At 41.1% G+C, this 19581-nt stretch overlaps 1 protein-coding gene across 1 annotated transcript; it reads right to left on the reverse strand.

Moving 5' to 3' along the window:
- Window positions 1-211: 211 nt before the first annotated feature.
- On the reverse strand, window positions 212-12170 carry LOC108769787 (ubiquitin-conjugating enzyme E2 R2). The gene is made up of 5 exons (XM_018520979.1): window positions 11213-12170; window positions 5758-5844; window positions 1759-1856; window positions 1474-1608; window positions 212-862 (listed from the first exon to the last, which is right to left on the reverse strand). The coding sequence occupies exons 1-5, from the start codon at window positions 11384-11386 to the stop codon at window positions 640-642; spliced, it is 717 nt and encodes a 238-aa protein (XP_018376481.1). The 5' UTR covers window positions 11387-12170; the 3' UTR covers window positions 212-639.
- Between the last annotated feature and the right edge of the window lie 7411 nt (window positions 12171-19581).

Below are 19581 nucleotides of genomic sequence, written 5' to 3' on the forward strand. Positions count from 1 at the left end.
ATTAATTCCATTAATTTTTTACACGTTTCATAATGAGTTTCTATAAAGTATTATATTAAATATTATATTAAATATTTGTGTAATACCTATACCGCGCATTTGTGTAATACATATAACAAATATAGCTTAACATGTATATTCAATATATTATATATGCACAACGTGAATAATGAAATTTTTTAAATACACGCCATAATAAAATAAAAATTTTTATTACATAATGATACGGTTTTCGCTGTCCAACAAATACTTTGGTAATGCGAGAGTTGAAGAATATTATCTTTCATAAACCACCGTTAAATAGAATATCTTATTCAACAATAGAACTTTTAGAAATCATAAACATTTTTGTTTATATATAAAGTTTGAATAGGCTATACATATAGATTTGTTTAAAAAAAAAACATAAATGACAATGATTGACGATGGCTTAAGAGAGACATATTCGTAATCTTATTTAAATTTTTCTTAGAGTATTTTATTAATTTTCGATTAAAAAAAATACTTATTTAAACTTTGATATCCAGAAGGAAAAACAGAGATCGTCCGGTTTAGAAGCTCGTTAATTTATTAATCTATACAGAACTGATATATAATAATTAGCGATTCGCGGGTTTTTATTATCATTTAAGAAATGGATCACGATTCCCCATTACCACTATCATCACCATCTTCGTAATCGGTCGCGCTCAACTGCTCATCCTCATCATCATCCAACTCGTACTCGTCATCGTAGAAGTCCGTCATATCTAGTTGTTGTTCGGCCGGCCTCGCTCGAGTCTTTATGCAATAATCCTCCAGAGTTACAGGCACGACAATACCTTCCTTTTCGGCTTCCATCTTGGCAGCTTGAGCTTGTTTCCTAAACAAAAAAACATAAACGAGATATATATTGAGAAAATACCTACCTTGGTTGTGACCAATCTTCCGCCTATCAAATGAAAAATTAAATATATTTTTAAAATATATCTAAAATTTCCTTGAGAATTTCTTGTTTTTTAAATATCTTTTTGCGGCTTGCTAGAAGATATAGAATTTTCTAACAAATATTTTATTCGTAGATATCAAAGTTTTAGAGAGCAATTAATCGACTTTAGCGTGAAATCCAATGTAATAATTATTATTTATAGTATAAATGTTATTTCTAAATTATTATTATTTCTAAACAATATCTTCTTAATAACAAATAAATTAATATAATTGTTAAAAAAAACAGTTTACAGTTTTCATTTTCGTATATAATTAGAAGAAGAATTAGTTTTCCCAGATAAGTTTACATAGTCGCTCTAGCGTTAAAATATATATATTTACGTTGTACCGACATTCTCGTTTCCGCAGTTATCTGTTTCGCACAGTTGTCATAGTTTTTAGCACGCTATGGATCCGGTAGCGGTACAATTCCAACGAAAATGCGCAAAGTTTCTTGCAATCGCGTGATGATGTCACGCAACGGCATTATTAAGGATATCTTACCTTATAATATTTTCATATTCTTTGTCTCTTCCTTTGGAATCGCGCCAACGTCTATACATTACGGATGCGTCAACGTTGGCTGGACTATACGTGTTGGGCTCGTTCAGCAACGAGATCACTGACAGCAAGATAGTCCTGAGATGAGAGACACAATCGATTAATAATTCTAACAGAAATTTCTTTCGATGTGTTTCTCCAAATGTTCAATTTTGAGAATTATTGTTAAATCACAGACAATTTCCACTTGTTCCTTTTTTTTCGGACCTTGCAGCACTGTGCACCCACCTGACGTTTTGAGTCGGATTCCACCTCTCACAAGGCAACTCACCGCTCTGTGGATCATCTACGGGTGGATGCAGAATTGATATGCACAGATCACCGTTCTATACAAAGAAAGAAATAAGCCTTTTATACTAATTCTCCTAACATTTAATTCTTCACCTTCTTATTCGATTAATATAATAAGATTGTTCTTTGTCGTTGCATTGGACTGCATTAAAATTTTTTACCTTCGCTTTCACCAAACTTCAAATATGTATATTTCGTTTTAAGTGTAAACAATAAGTGCTAATAAGTGTACATTAGTAATCACAAAGAACAGACCTTATATCACTTTGTTTTGCGCAATGAAATTTACGTATGTTATTTTCGGAAGTATACGCAAATTGTATTTTTGTATTTATTCGCTTACATAAATGCTGAATAATTTATCGTTAAAAGACTAAGATGAGCCCAAAGATGCTCGCGTCAACTTAAAAAGATAGTCCATATATACATTTTTATATGCCATTTTTAAATATATTTATTGTTATTTAAACAAAAAGAGCCCGTGAATGTGTAAGAATTTGTGTATGCGGCGTTCGCGTTCATTCTGTTGTCCTTTCGCCAAACACACAGCGACCTCGGTGCTTCTGGTTCCGCGTTTCTCGTCCCTGAGAAGACATCGTTGCTCGAAGGACGAGACCTCCGGATGTACCTTTACGATACGTGAAAAGAAGTCGCCGAGGTCACCGTCATTCTATACCATATTCGGAGAAGAGATATGACTTTTTTTAAACCAAAATTATACGTTATCGGAGTCGAACAAAACTATCAATATACGAGAAGTCTAGTAAGGCTACGTATAGCAAGTAAAAAAAAAACATAGGTCTTGGGGGCCGTCCTACAAACGCGTGTCAAGCATTATGAAAATCGTAGAAAACTCGCTGCAGACGTTTTCTCACAAGAATCGCTTCTATCTTTCGTCTCTCCTGTGAAGACGTTCGGCAAGTAGGACAAGGCGCACCGTGGTTTCACCGTAGCTCGAACACCTCGTAATAAGCCACGAAGGCGAAGGCGAGCTTCTCGCGAGTAAACGCCCGGCACTTGACACGACCGCTCCGACGGTGATAGCATCGCTGTATCTGTGCATGCATTTGTATAAGCCGACGAGTACACGACGCAGAATCGCGCAAAGTGTTACCGGTGGAAGTGATTGGCACTTGAGATCTATATATCGAGAGCTACACGCAAACAAAATGCAAAGAAAAAGCGTGGAAAAAAAACAATGAAATTGACTCTAGACTAGAAATAGCAGGTATTTTCAGTGGCTTATTACAAAAGCACTCTGCATATATTTTATATACACGAAGCTAAATAAAACAATGCCGCTGCCTCTTATTCTTTACGTATGTAAAATGTCTACCGTATTTACTGCACACATTACTGGATTTGCGTGCCGACGAAAAAGAAAGAAAGGGAAGATTCGAGTAACGTACAAGATACACACGCGTACGAATAATATGAATTTCACGACGGGGAAAGTTGGGCTTGAGAAGAGCGAACCGTATACGTGTTAAGCCATGCGGTATATATCGAGTAAACCTTCTACGACGGTCTGCTTCGATTGCGAAAGACCTCTACATATTGAAGTAAGTGCCGTTTTCTCGAGAATTTGCGCAATGCGCAGATTATCATCGAAATAAAATTTCACGCGGTGAAGAAAAAGCGAGATAAGTCGACTCTTCGCGTATGATTAATCTCCTTTGTATAACCGAGAGTTACTACTTTTACGGTCTACCTCGCTGGATATAGAGATCGTTGATTTTCACTTTACAGTTAGTGGCTTCGCTATGATCACGCGTTATGGAAAAAAATAAAGACGACGTATACAGAGTAACAAGATTTTGCTATATATTTGGAATTTAAATGTACTGGAATACAAATAAAATGGACATTTAGCGTTAGATGTATGATAGAAAAGAGAAATACCGTATTTGTAAAAAATACAATATACATAATTACGGTTACATAAAGATAAGTTGTTCGGCTTATCAATCGATTAGCAAACAGGTCAACTATTTTGGATATTCGAATTGAGATAGGAAGTAAACGACGATTTAAAATACCGGATTTAAAATATTTAATTTTATATTCGTATTCGTGTTTCTCCATACTACACACACACATACACGGAGAAAATTTTATATTTAAAATTATTATAATGTGGTAGTAGCTGCGGACGACTATCATGTAAATTATAAGTTTCAATGCTGTAGTTATTTTTTTAAAAACAATAATGCAACGTAATTTTTACACTTTTTCATAGTAAAAATTTTTTATTACAAAATCAAAACTTGTTGAATAAAAGTTAGTATTGTAAAGATAAGTAAAAAATATATACCTAGCAAATTTTGTTTGCGTACCATAGTAAAAATTTAGTTTTCATGTTAGAATACGGCTTAAACACTGGTTTAACAAAATAATTACTTTATTTATGTGACAAAAATTAGTATTACCATAGTAAAAATGATGTCGGAATCATGTTGTGACGGTCCATCGGAAATACAAGACATAGTAAAGTGTAATTTAAAATTGTATTAAAACTTAATATAAAATTTTCTCCGTGTAAACTATGTTATTTTACAGTTAATTTCATACTATACTCTACAAACGTGTCCAGTTTGCAAGCAAGAGAGTAACTGTGAGAGTAACTAGTCTACACAATTCACAAACTTTAATATCCTCTCTTCGACAGCCCAGACCTTTAAAAAAAAAAAAAAGTATTCGTGTTTGCCTCGTTACTCATAACACGTTCTCGTCGTTACCATCCCTATCAACGACGGGCGAGTGGACATGGATGTCCACGCGGGCTTTCGACGGTCATTGACTTCGCTTCGCTAGCCGCCGAAGGGTCATATACGACGAACGCAGCGAGCAAGAGATGCGGCGACCGAGGTCGATAAGCGGTGTGGGAATGCGATACTTTTGTACAAACGCAAACGATACCACCGCAATATGTAAGAAGAACGCGGAAATGCATTCCCAATCCCCGCTGAATACTTCCATCTCAAACGATACGGTCCGAATGATACGGTCCGCGCGAAATATTCTACTAATCTTAATATTTTATATACCTGTACTTGCTGTACTATTGCTCGCGCGCACCAGAGCAAGTTAGCTACGTGTGATACTTCCATAAGAACGCGGGTGTGTGTGATCTCGAAAAGTTATTTTAATAAACCTCATTTTAATCGATGTTTTATTTCGCGCGGACGATGATGTTATAACGAACGAATGCGAGAGCGAAGTTTAAATGCAGTACTTTGGCGTAACAGACAGGAAACGGTCGTGCTTTCGACCTTTTAAAGTGGCAAACAACACGACGATCAGTCCTCATAAAAACGTCGCGTATTATCAGCAGTGTGCCAACTTGTCTCGTCGGCTGAACTCGTTTTCCCGCTAATCGTCGCGCAAATTCGCAATGTCGACGGATACGGCGGAAGAACAGGAATCTCAGAGTTTTACAAACGTCGAACGTAACGACGACGTGTGGCTTGCGATAAATATAGTATGACCGGACACGTTCCAAGAATGTGGTGGCGGTGATACGTCAATATGAATGCAACCTCTAGCGAGAACTACTACGTAACGTGCAATTTTTTCGAGTTGGCCGTTTTTACTTTCTGTGTGTGTGTGTTTTTTTTCTCCCCCTTTCCCATCCGTTCGCCCGTTGCGTCTCGATGGTAACGAAGGCCCGGGGTTTGGACGGCCCGGGTGGTTTCACAAGCGCTGAAAGTGACGATGTAAAAGCTGATGGTTGTAAAAGCTATGGCGGCGGAGGGTGGAAGATAAAGAGAGGCGGTGAGAGCGCGGCGAGAGCAGGGTGAGAGAGGGGGATGGATGAACGGAAAAGGGACGCAAGGGAGGATACGCACGTACACACGTATGAGAGGAAAGGGTCGAAACGGGCAGAGAGAGCGTACCTACGCGGGGGATCGATAATTCTCGTATATATTCACTCACCTCATATACATTCGGATGCCAAACTTTTGTCATGAAACGAATGCTCGGTGGACTGTACGGATAATCCGGTGGGAATTTCATGTGTGCCTGTAACATAACGAATTAAGCCTCGTCAAAGTATATTCTCGACATTCGACTCGGCTTCGGGTCGCCGAGACGCCCACGCGTAGTCTACGCTTACGTATCTATATGTATATCGAGGTGGATTGAAAACCGTTATAATTTCAGCGAGTTCAATATCCAACGCTACGCACGTGCGGAAAAATGTGCGTTGCGCCAGTAAGACCGTCGCGTCGCGTCGGTTCTATTCTCACGATCAACGTGGGAAATTTTCCCGCGTGCGTACACCACCAAAATTAGTCAACCCACCGAAGTTGTACCGGTTTTAGTACTTGTTTACGCGAGCCCTCGAAAAATTATCGCAAACTTTTTGCTGTTAAGCTCATGCCTGATCCAATTTCACACATAAACTTTCTGATCCGTTATTTATAACGATGTACAAAGTTGGAAATTGGCTAATGGCTACAATAACTTATTTCTTACATTATGCAAAAAAAAAATTGTTATTCAAATTGATAAAAAGAAAAATTAACGCTCTAGAAATTAATCACTCTAGACGATCTGTAAATAAACACATCGGAGTTCTCCGATGCTACAAAAGTGGAGCAACATGGCCGTTTAGAACGTAGCCGAGAGGTAACGAGACAAGATGTAAAATCGGAGCGCAGGCTTCGACATCGATAAGATTCGACATTTCGATCGGGTTCGGAATCTCCAAGGGAATTTGCGACGATATCGATTTCTATTCCAAAGCGCGAAAGGGGTGTCTGGTTGTTCGATGCAGGCTTCGTCGTCGGGGACGCTATATTGATCGCGACCTGGTCATGGCCCAAATATCCACCTCGTCCTCCGGGATAACCGCGTTCTAGAATTAACCTACTTTCTACCGACTACACGCTTACAGTGTCACGAAAATTCTACTCGGACTGATTCACGTTGCTCCACGTGTACTCGCAAATTGTCTCGTTGTTAACTATTTTTGTTACAGCCAATTTTCCGAAATTGCTTATTCAACTACAACGGAACTGCTGGCTCATGGTTGAAAAGGTTCCATCTTCTTAACGTGACAATTAATAATGCACGAAAAGAATAATCTGCTAAGGTGTCTAAAAATTTAGACAAATGTAAAAATAATTTTATTGGACCATCAAAATAATTACATAGGAATCTCAAGCATGATGAGCAATGCTACAAAGAGTCTAACAATCATTTTAAGCGTTCTACATGATCCAACAAAATTATCTTCAGATCTGTAACCAGCTAAATTTTTAAATACTTTAACAAAACTATCCTTTCCGTATACATGTTCAATTTTTACTATTAATTTTTTTTTATAAAAAATGAAATTTTTCTGTAATTCTTATTTACTGATAATCGACGTCCATCGGAATAAATAAATACAGGCATGTATCAAGTTTTCCAATGTGGTACCGCAATATTGATTGCAATTATCAGCGTGCAATCTTATATGCCATTGTCAGGAAATATTCCGTGAATTATGTCTCTAATACAAACTTTCTATTTCTACAGTAAAATCCTACTAGAATTTTTATACGTCATAACAGTTATTTGTCTCAAAAACCGCTTTTGCAGAAGAGAGAGATTATAAATCGTGTGGATTTGTGCAGATTGCTCCGGAATGGAACTATCACCTCGACGTCTTTCGTCGCAACTCCACCGTATGACCTACAAATTTTCGCGACCTACTTCGACAATAAGCAACTGTGGTCATCGTAACGCGACGTTGTGTAACGTGAGCTAGGCGATAACTTTTAAAACTATCGAATCGTGTCATGCCTGACGACAAATCAATTCGATCAGGCATTTTTCTAAATGAGACTGTCGTTTGGTCTTAGCTTAAAAATGAAATGAGAGAGACGAGGCAATAATAATATTTTATTCGAAATCTAATTATAATTATCCGATTTCAATCAATCGCTCTTTTGTCAACATTTTTATGTATTAGAGAAACTATGATATAAATTCTTTCGATAATTTATAAATTTCACAGATACAATTATGTACGTTTCTATACGGATAAAGTCTGTAATTTGTAACTTGTAAAAGTTTACCGTATTTTCTTTTGTAATAATCAAGTTTTTTCGCGTAATAATTCACGAGAACGAGAAGAAAGAAGAAGATAAAAATAACTTTTAACTTTTTCAACGTGCGTAAGATATAACAAATATTTATCCTTTTAGAATCGTGGATTCGAATAAATCAACAAGCACAACTTCTTTCTAAAGATTCGCGGTATACTGACTATCGATTCCAAGCTGTACTATCGCGAAAAGTTGTGGCACTCGCGAAACGGGATGCTCGCCATCTCTTCACGAGGTGAAAGGATAAAGTCTGATCGAGACGGACTTGGTGGAAAATGAAATGGCGAAGTTGCTGCGTCGAAAATCGTGAGCTCGTCAGATAGCGGATCGATTTTTCGTGCACCGACGACGAACCGGCGCACGATCATCTAAGCGGAATGAGATTAGGTGAAAGTTGGTCGGCCGTGCCGATCGGTAAAGGCCTGGCTGCTTGCACTAGGAATAGAATCGAGACAATGCTCGATGGCATTTTATGTAACTTGGCAACCGTATCGGCTACCTTTTACCGAGCCGTGCATAAATTTTGATCAGGGGACAGGGGAGGCTCTCGATAAGTAGAACGTAATCTTGCGAGAAGATCGCCCAGGATCGTCGTTACGACCGAAAAGTACTATACGAGACCCGATGTCTCCGTCATGTGCTATTAAAATGCAAGAGAGAGAGAGAGAGAGAGAGAGAGACATTGATATTTAGGTATCGCGTGCCAACATACGCACATTTCGAATACACAATCATAAATCCAAGTCAGATTGAAATTTTCCGCTTCGTTTTAAAAGGCAGTGATCATTAAAAATGAATGAAGGAGGCGTGATCCGATCAGATTATGTGCATACGCAATTCTTTCAGCGTTCCGTTGAACGTATCATCGATACGTATTACGACGCAATGCTCTTTCGCGACTTTGATAAGCCTCGTTATATTCCGTTATAGTTACGTTGCTACCTTTTTAGCATTCTGCGAAATGCAATTTATCTCAAGCTAAATAAGGCTTGTATAAATTTGCATTATGTGAAACTTATTGATCTATAAAGCTAAAACCCGAAACAATTAAATTTATCAGCCGTTCGATCACGAAAATATTCGTAACGGAAAAAATTGATTTCAAACTAACCAGAAAAAGTCCATAAATAATAAAGGCGAGAAACTTCGTATCCCTCTAAAACAATGAAACGATAGTACATAAAGTTATTCATTCACGAAGATACCTCAAACGCAGCGTAAGATGAAAGCGATTGTTTACCTGAGCACGGCGCAACGCGAGCATTCACCGATTAAGGTCTAACACGATTACGGTAAAATGGATAATAGATTAATCCAGTGCTTCGAGCGGAGCAGGGTGGACGACGCAGTCTTTCGAAATAACCACGAAGAGGGATTTACATGTACATCGTGTACACGGCTTGCAAGAAACGCCGCGCTCGTTATTGTCGGTTACGTTGTGGGAAGATACGTTGCGCGTTACGTGAATAGGCGTTCACTCGTTCACGACGCGACGAGGCAGAGAGTGGTTTAGAAAGCGGACGGGACATGCAAAAACTTGGTAGCCGCGACGTAGCAATGACAGAACTCATTTTACAGTCTGGCGTTTAACCTGGCTGAGCATTAAAGCCCCTTTTGCCTCCTCCTCGCTGCAATCGCGCTGCTTCGTGACGTCAGAAGTGAAAAATCATTTCGATCTTTTTCTCGTGCATGCATTCATATTTCACACATTTTTCACCGTCATTTCACGTAACATCTTTAAACGTGACTTTAAGAGAAAAGACAGAACATGTCGATATATATTGCAAATCTAACAAAAGAGCCAAATTATTATCTGATTAACTGTGATTCTGGTTATTATCTTTCCTATCTTTAATGCAAGAATAATCAATCTTCGGCAACTAAGAAAAGGGAATAGATGTCTAAGCTAGCATTGTCGCGTCAATCGGTATCATCAAGGTAGTCTCAATGACTCGCGTGCGATTGTCAGAATTCACTTGGCAGGAAAATGCTTTAGTTTCCGAGATAAACATTGGCTCAAGGATAGGAAACAAGGTGCTCGAGCTGTATGCGGCGAAGCGAAATCCGCATTGTCACACGTGCAAACATTTGGCGACGATAAAACACATCATTCGAATCGTTTCATTATCGAGTTAATTATAGACGTCGATTGACAGAACACTGTTGTTTCCTCGTCTTACAAATTTGGATGTCCACAATGTGACAATATCATCTAAATTTATTTTGAAAAATATTTGTTTTTTAAGACCAAACAGCAAATAAATAACTCATTGTTAGAGTAGACCACAAAATGTAAATATCTGATTTATGAAAATAGAATGCAAATTATAAGCCACAGTGTTTTCAGAAACGCAGTCTAGACGTAAACAATCTACGCATTTAGACTGCCGTTTTTAATTAAAGAAAATAATTTTTTTTTTTAATTAGGTACAAACATATAAATGTATTTCCTTGACTCCAAGAATAAATCACAAACTAATGATAAGTAGTCTTGTGAGCCACAGCAGTCGAAATATTAATAATTATTAACGAATTACATCGTTTGCAAAGGATGAATAATACAAACAGTTCAGCTGTGCAAACGTTAATAATTTTTTAATTCAATATTCAACCGCAGTAATCTTTGCGATTACATCTATCGATCATACGTTAAATTTACAATAAACTTTCTACCTTTTTCAATATCAGATATTTTCAGTATTAGCGAAATGGAATAGATACAACATGTGTTGCAAATGCATGTTGGCGATATCACACGGCGATAAGTATTCCACAACACACTACCAAGAATAGAATCCGTACTTGTATACGTATGGATTTACTGGCAAACCGAAACGATAGTAGTCAATAACGTCGAGTTACACTGTGCGCCAAGTTAAGGTATCGTACGCGTTATTCGTGTTTTATCGTAAAAAGTGGAATAATATATGTATATGTATCAAGTCGCCATGCGACATATTTAAAAGGCACAGCTCGTACAAAGAGCCTTTGTTTATTTGACGATAACGCGGATAAGGAGGACCGTTTTAGAGGTGAACGAAATCTCCTCCGTGGAGTACCGATTAAACTCGGCCTCGGAGACGGAGTGGGAAACGGGACGCGACGTAGACAAGCGCAGGCAAGCGCAGACAAGCGCGACATAACCAAGAAGGGACCGACGAGGTGCGTATAAACTAGTATAAACGCGGAGCCAACACCATCGATATCGGCGTTGCTCGGCACGACTCGCGTAAATACACACGCGCGCACCTATGCACACCGTAAACAGCACACAGAGGGGTACAGCGGGGTACCTTGAAATATCCGCCCTGGTAGAGAGTGTCGGGCGGACCGAAGATCGCGACTTCCCACTCGAACATGTTGTCCTCGTTGACCAGCTTGACGCGGAAGCCTTCGACGGGCTCCTCCTGTAAGCTCTTGTACTCCAGGGCGAGCGCCCGTAACGCGCTGCTCGTCGGCTGTGCCATGTCTTCACTCTACGCGCCTCTTTCTCTCTTTGCTTTCTCTCTCTCTCTCTCTCTCTCTCTCTCTCTCTCTCTCTATGCCTCTCTCTCTCCGTCGATGTATCACAATATAGCTATCACTGCGAGCGGGCGAGAACGTCCCGATCCTGTCGCATTCGGTAGGTAGCCACGGTCTCCCACGCGTAAAACCTACGGCCAAGGTCCCGCGGGATCAATCGGGAAAACACCCGAATTGAAAGAGGGATATCCGAACGTGAGCGCGATGCAAGTCCGATTACGGCACACGCGAATCGCGATTGTCGCGAACGCGTCCGCACGACTCCGTCGCACGCAGAATCGCCCGGAAACGCGCACGCAGTCCTTCTCACGCGCGCGTACGGCAAACCACGGCGAACAAAGGTGCGCGAGAGCCCGTTGCCGTGCGACGACGAAAGTTGCGCGAGAGAAAGATGCCCCTCCAAGTCAACAGTATTCCCGACAACGGCAACAACGGTGACGACGAAGACAACGACAACGACGACGACGACGACGATGACGATGACGGCAACGACGACGGACGCACACGCACGTCTATCCGCCGCGAAAGTCTAACAAAACAGCTGACGTACTCCCTTGCGTCAGCGATCTGACAGTCGCGCACGCGCGATCATCCGCTCTCCTCGACTCCCCTCGGCTGGATTCCCTCGATTTAAAAACCACCTTCGGGCTTCGGGGGAGCGTGATTAAGATTTCTCGGAAAGCAAGCGCGAGACGTGCTCCGTTCGGAACGACAATTACTTGCGCGGTGCGCGAACAAATCTACAAAATTAAATTTAATTTAAAAATCGAAATTACTTGGATTGAAAGGTCGTGAAAGAGATAATAAATAATATCCCGCTTTTTCCCTTTGGATACTTGTTAAAAAACTTAAGTATCCAATCGAGATGTAAACCTGGTATCAAGAAGCGTTGGACCCGTTATTCTCATTCGATCCTTCTTAGAATTCCAAGAGATCGTACGGACCTGTTTTTTTGTTCAGAAACTGTATTAATTTTATTTAATTAAAAACGGCGAAGGAAAAAGAACTAACTTAAAACGGCAGAATTGATCGAGAAGTTCTATCATCGACGACGCGTTTTCATTACGTTACACGCAACCGCTTCGAGAACCTTTCTCGATAATATTAGAACGTTCACCTCACAGATCATATCGTGTATGGTGAACGGAGAGTTTCCATCGAGTGAGTATACCGAGGAGTGTTCTGAAAGATGACTGGCCAGATGGTGACTGGGGAGACCAGTCGACGTGCACGTGGAGAACGCAGCCACTCGCGAGGGACTAATCGGATTGATCGACCCGAATGTGTACACCAATCACACGCGATCTGTTCTTCAACGCTGCGCTGTCACAGTATATAAGTAAGAACAATAGATACTATTTTTAACTGAGTTTTAATTAGCTCAGTTAAAAATAGTGGCGACCGTTCTGCACAATTCTGCACAATTTTCAATATGGCGCGCCAATCAGTTTCCCTGTTCCCTAAAATTATTCGCTCTTATTGGTGCCACGCACAATTTTCAACATGGCCGAGTAGGACATAAAGATCAAATGTGCCGACACAGAGTGTGGGTCCGCGCACAAAGATGGTCGCAACTGAGTCGTAGTCGTAAGTCGTTGTCGTAGGTCAACGCACAAGGATTTTACGTATGTCGTTTACGTATATCCTATTGTGTAGTATAAGAAAGGAACGATGGAAATCTCTTTTTGTTGAAAAACTTCTCTTTATTCAGCCTCTTGTTAACACACACCGTACATCCTACTACTCAGCCCCAAGCTACTCTCTCTTCCACTTTTCCTCTCCGGCTACACTCCTGCTACACTCACGCCCGCTCTCGCAGTGCCACCAACCTCCACTGCTACATTCGGCCAATTCTGACCGTCTGTCGTCCCGACCAGATAACGGAACAACACTCTCGAATTTATGTTTTACATAACTGGGTGAGAGTTTGAGCGGGACTTAGTATAAAAACAAAACAAGCGATTGCACAACTATTTACTTATGATAATTATGGATTAACATTAGTTATTAGCTAAATTATACATCGATCTCTTTAACCAAGCGGCGTTCCCCTTATTGCTGACGCCATGGTCGTAAGTTAGAGGCCTGCCAGACCCCTCGGTAAGGGCAGAGGGTGTTCTGAAACCCATCCACATCGGTCACTACGTACCTGTCGTTGCCTAGTTTCTTTGCGATCTTGTACGTTCCCTTAAATACCGGTACGAGTTTTCGTGCGGCTCCCGGCGTGTTATCAAAATTCTTAATGGAAACCAAATCGCCTACTGAATAATCGTATGCCGTTTTACGCTTGCTATCCGCATATTCTTTGTTATATTTCTGTGATCTTAAAATCCGGTCAGACGCGTTCGTTCTTATTTCATCTAAATCGCAACGTTCTTGCTCTATCTCATTCCGCAAATGCTCTCCTAAATTATCCACCGATCTGTCTCGTTGTTTCACTCCGAATAACAGTCGACTGGGTGTTTCGCCCGTTATTCTACTTACCGAGTTGTTCAACGCATATTCGACATCGGGTATGATTTTATACCAATAATTACCTGTCGCGTCATCTGACAACTTAGCCAGCATCGGAGTCAGAGTCCGGTTGATTCTCTCGACCTGGCCGTTGGCCTGCGGAGACCCTGTGGCTATCTTAACGTGTTTTATCCCTTGATACTTTAAGAAATTCTCGAATTCAGTACTCGTAAAGCAACTACCTCTATCCGTAACTATTGTCTCCGGTCGTGAGTAATGTTCGAAGTACTGTCGCAAACAGTTGATCGTTTCTTTGCTAGAGGTTATTTTGACTGCGTAAAGTTTGACGAACTTCGTAAAAGAGTCCACCGTAACCAGGAGGCTTGAGTGGCCGTTTCTTGTCAATTGGTCCTAAATGATTAACGTGCAGAGTGCCGAAGGGGAGGTCCCCTTTAGGTATCGAATGAATCAATCCCTCGGCTCTTCCACTAACTGGGGAGAACGTGATACACTTTAGGCAATTCTTAATATGACAATTTACCTTTTCACGGAGCTTCGGGAAATAACTCCCGAGGATTGCCTGAGTCGTTTTCTCAATCCCTAAATGGCCTAGTTCGTCGTGGTATTTATACAGGACATTTCTTTCCATTTGTTGTGGTACGTAAAATAATAATTTATTATCATACTTGCGATAAACTAGCCCGTTTCTTAATTCATAAAATTGGCTTTCCGCTCGCTCCAATTGATCCCGGATTTTCAAGATTTCCGAGTCTTGTCCCTGACATACAGTTATACTCCATTCCATGGGGTCTTCTTCCACTACGCAAATAGTCCGGCTAAGGGCGTCTACATGACGCATGCGCGTACCCGCCCGATACTCTAGTTCATAATCGAAATCTAACAACGCGATTGCCCACCGCTCGACTCTACGATTGACGTCCCGTTTCTTCAAGGTCATTGTGACTGCGCTACAATCCGTCAAGATCTTAAACTTTAATCCTTGAAGGTAAATCCTGAATCGTTCCAGGGCGTAGATTATAGCTAGTGTCTCAAGTTCGAAGCTATGCAACTTTGCTTCTTTATCGGTCGTTCGCCTGGAAAAATAAAATACCAGGTGCATTTTCCCGTCCGATTTTCTCTGCATGAGAATCGCCCCATAACCTACCGAACTGGCATCACAGTGCAACTCTGTTAAGTCGTTCGGGTTGTAAATTGCTAAAATTGGAGCTTCCGTAAGTCTAGATTTTAATGTTATAAATGCCTCGTACTCTAACTTCCCGAACCTGAACGTCGCGTTAGCTTTTGTTAAATCATACAGAGGTTTGGCGATAGCCGCGAAATGCTCAATAAATTTCCGGAAATACGAACAGAGTCCAATGAAGCTGCGTACGTCTCGTGTGTTCTTTGGGATAGGGAATTTTTCAATAGCTTCCACTCCCCGTCGCGTTGGCCTCACCCCTTGTCCCGAGATCATGTATCCGAGATACTCTATTTCTGTCTGCAAGAAATAACATTTGTCGATGCGTAACTCTAAATGGTTTTCCGACAGGGTCTTAAACACGCGCTTTAAAATCTCCAGGTGGTGCTCTAGCGTCTCGGTCGCTACCAAGATGTCGTCCATGTAGATCGCCATATCGCCCGCCCTGGTAAATTCGGTTAACGCGAGATTTATATAGCGTTGGAATGCCGCTGGTGCAGTACGGAGTCCGAAAGGCATCCTCAGCCACTCATATTGGCCTAATGGAGTCACAAACGATGTATATTTGATTGACTCTTCCGCCATCCGTACATGGTGGAATCCGTCCCTTAAATCTAATAATGAAAAATATTTCTTGTTTGCCGCAATTGTTAATTGGTCCTCGATGAGAGGCATCGGGTAATTGTCCCTAGCGGTAACCTTATTAAGGGCCCGATAGTCAACACACAAGCGTAGCATTCCGTTCTTTTTTTCCGTGAGTACAATAGGGGATGCGAACTCCGAGTCGCTGTCCCGTATATACCCCTTTTCCAAGAGACCGTCTAGTATTACTCTAATATTCTGCTGCCTGTCACACGAGAGTTTACGTAGTGTACTGTGAAATGGTTCCGTCTGCGTTAGCCATAACCTCAACTCCGACCTTGTTTTAGGCTCTATCGGTTTGGGAGCGTCTGCGTAAAATTCCCGAAACATTTGTTTTAATTCTCTTTTAGCATCGTAGGGCACCGTCGGATTTATTTGTAAGTCATCCGCCCGGCTATCTTTGTTTTCGATGATGAGAATATTCGCGAATTCCTGTTTGACAACGTCAGCCGTGGGGACTATTAATTGAAACCCGAATTTTCGCAAAATATCCCTGCCTATTAATGCTGGTGTCAACGTCGTATTCTCGGGTGCTACGTACATGCGGAGTTTCTCTCTAACATCGTTGTCTATTGTCACCGTCGCGTAAACCTTACCTAAGAAAGTTAACATTACACCCTTGCATCCGAAATAATCGCGATCCGACGCATCTAATGGAACAATAGCCCGTTTGTCAACAAAACGTTCTTTCATAAAGCTAATGGGGCTACTCGTGTCCAGGAGCGTATCTAAGCATAATACTCGCCGTACACTAGAGTCCTCTAGTTCGTAAGTAACTGTCTTTCTGTGTTCAACACTGCCCTCCTCCTCCGGATCCTCGTAGACGTTGGAAACCTGCGGATCTTCCTCTCCTTCCTTCGAGCTCTTACTCGGACAGCTTGCCGCCATGTGTCCGAATTCGCCACAGACATAACAGAAGCCTCGTTCCCTCCGGGGTTTCTGACAGTCTTTCGCTACGTGTCCCGGCTGATTGCAGTTGTAACACTTGATTTGTTTTTCGCTCTTCTCTTCTTTGATCACCTTCGGCTTCTGTGGCTTAGTTTCAGTACTTGTTTTCGTACTCGGATTCTCGGCCGTTTTCTCAGCTCCTTGAGATGCGTTCTTCTTCGATCGATTCGAGAGGGAGATCTTCCGGAATCCGCTCAACAGGTCCTTCACCTCGTTGAAATTTTGCATTCGTGCTTGGTTTCGTAATGTTGAGTCTGGTATCCCGTCGATTAGAAAGTCCACCAGGTCGTCTTCCTGAATCGGCACTAGGTTGCCTAAAATAAGCTTCTCGTGGTAATAGTTGTGGAAGGACTCGTTCGTCTGCCACGTTCGTGCTTCGAATTTCTTGAGACGATCCACCCTGCTCGGCCGCTGGTCAAATCCGTCCTTCATTGCCGAGAGCAGTTCATCGAGTGTCATTTCGGTATGTTCCGATTTTGAGCGGAACCATCTTTCTGCTTTTCCTTTAAGTTTCGAGCTAATGACTATCTTCATAATTGCATCTTCTACCGCAAACAATCTTTTAACGAGTCGGACTTGCTTCTCCCACTCTTCGAAGTGGCGGTTATTTCCATCGAACTCGCCTAGCAAGTCTCCGATGCCCTTGACGTCAGCTCGTAATTGTGGCGTCGCTCGTGGTTCCGTCCGTTGCTGGAACTGTCCTCCTGATTCGCCCTCGTAATGTCCAATCGCTGGATTCCCTCTGGTCGCCAGTTCTAGTTCTCGTTGCATTAACGTTGCTTCTCGCTGTGCGAGATCCCGTTCTCTCTTTGCCAACTCGAGCTCTTGGCGCAGGAGTTCGTTTTTTTCTCGTTCGACTTCCAGCTGTTCGTCCTCTCGTTCATCACCGTCTCTGTAGCCGAGCCCGCTTTCGTCCATCCACGTTCCGTCTGGATCTGCTTCCATTAATCTCTTAATTATTTCGCTTTTCAGTCCGTACGACGGCACGTTGTATTTCTTCGCTATCTCCTTAAGTTCAGCTACCGTAAATCTATTTGCTTTCTCCATAATGATGGCGGTTCTCACTACACGCGCTCGAAAATAAACATAAAATAGGACTTAATTGTTCGTGACTATCGATTTCGTACTTATCGATCACGTAAGGTGTCTTTCCGCACTACACGGTCGCAGGCCCGAATTATCACCCGATAAGTAGTGTCCGTCTTACCGATTGTCGTTGGATATCGTCCGCGTCAGACGGCAGCGCCCTGTCTCGTAGCGTACGAAAGTTCTCGAATAACGCCTATACGCGTCCGGTCCAAGATGGCGGAAAATTTGCGTTCCCGGTCCTTTCGCGCACAAGATGGCTTGCTTCTCACTTCTGCCCGTAACCTAACGTAATGTTCTCATAAACCGGCCGATCCACTAACCCGTTGATCCGGCACACATAATTAGTCTCGTAATTCACATAAGTCCGTTTCCGATGTACGGTTCACATAAATTTAATGTCGGTGCGCGGCTCGTACGTTGCACACCGATCGATGCTCGACAGCTCGTCGCTGTACTTAACTCCGCCTTCTTAACGCGAGACTTTTCCTCGTTGTCCTTTCTGACCGAGTTCGCGGAGGCATCCCACTTCTGATTTGTAGTTTAAGAAAGGAACGATGGAAATCTGTTACGATAGCGAAAGGCAATAAAGGAGTTGGTCAAAATAAAATAAATTAATTCCCCTATAGAGGCTTGATGTCTGATAGATAATAACAGTATAATTATTGTATATCAAACATAGTTGTGAATACTAGTTCGTATTTCGGAATACAGTCTGAATGACACAATATTAACATATGAATGTCAATATGAAGGCTCTAATTTAGAGTGAAAGAATATCAAATCGCAATGTCAAGGTCAAATAAAGGATCATCAAATGTCATTAATTCAGTATAAGCGCTCAAACCCAAACTAAGTATGAGGAACACGTATATTCTCTTTAAAATTAATGCAAGGAAAGAACTTAAGTCGTTTATATGAAATTAAGATGGCAAAGTATACGAATAATAAGTATCGTATAGAATCGTAAAGATAATTAGTAATATAATAATAGTAAGGTTGCGTGTCATTACACAATACCAGTAATTTTAAGATAAACCATACAGATGAATAAGGCAATAATTATATAGGAATATTAAATGCACAACATAATATATGAATAATGAAACAGTCATGGATAATATAATAAGCGCAAAGTCATATAAATTACGCAAGAGAATAATATCCAGGTTATAAAGCACATATAAGTGATAATAATAATAATAATCATAAGAATAATATTAGACACACCATGTAATATGTACATAAGAAAGCAAACTTGAATAATTTACCAATAGAAGAGTAATATGACTTCTTAGTTGATTGCAATAAAAGGTTAACTCAGTAAAGCTCTAAGGGATTTAAAATTGAGACAGCTTCAAACTCAATCGACATGCCTTTAGAATTAACATCTAATAATAGTGTCGAGAATAGGAATGATAGATAATTAATAATCTGTAAGCCGTAATATTAATGTCTCAAGAATTGATGTAAAAGTAATGCAAAGGAAAGAGACTCAAATTGTCTCTTTCTGGAATGGAAATTCTATTCAATTGAGCGAGGCCTGTATTTTATGGCAAGTTCACAAATGAACGACTATCCAATTAATTTAATGGATACTTAGCTCGTAGGTGGCTGGACTATGCCGTAGATGCGTTCTCAGATGGCTGGAATATGCCGACGATAGTCTCTCAGACGGCTGGAATATGTCGACGATACTGTCTCCGATGGTTAGAATATGCCTATGATACCTTCTCAAACATGGCGGGAATATGCCAACGATAGTCTCTCCGACGGCTGGAATATGCCGACGATACTCTCTTCGATGGCTGG

The sequence above is a fragment of the Trachymyrmex cornetzi genome, unplaced genomic scaffold (genome assembly GCF_001594075.2).
Source record: "Trachymyrmex cornetzi isolate Tcor2-1 unplaced genomic scaffold, Tcor1.1 scaffold949, whole genome shotgun sequence".
NCBI classification, from domain to species: domain Eukaryota; kingdom Metazoa; phylum Arthropoda; class Insecta; order Hymenoptera; family Formicidae; genus Trachymyrmex; species Trachymyrmex cornetzi.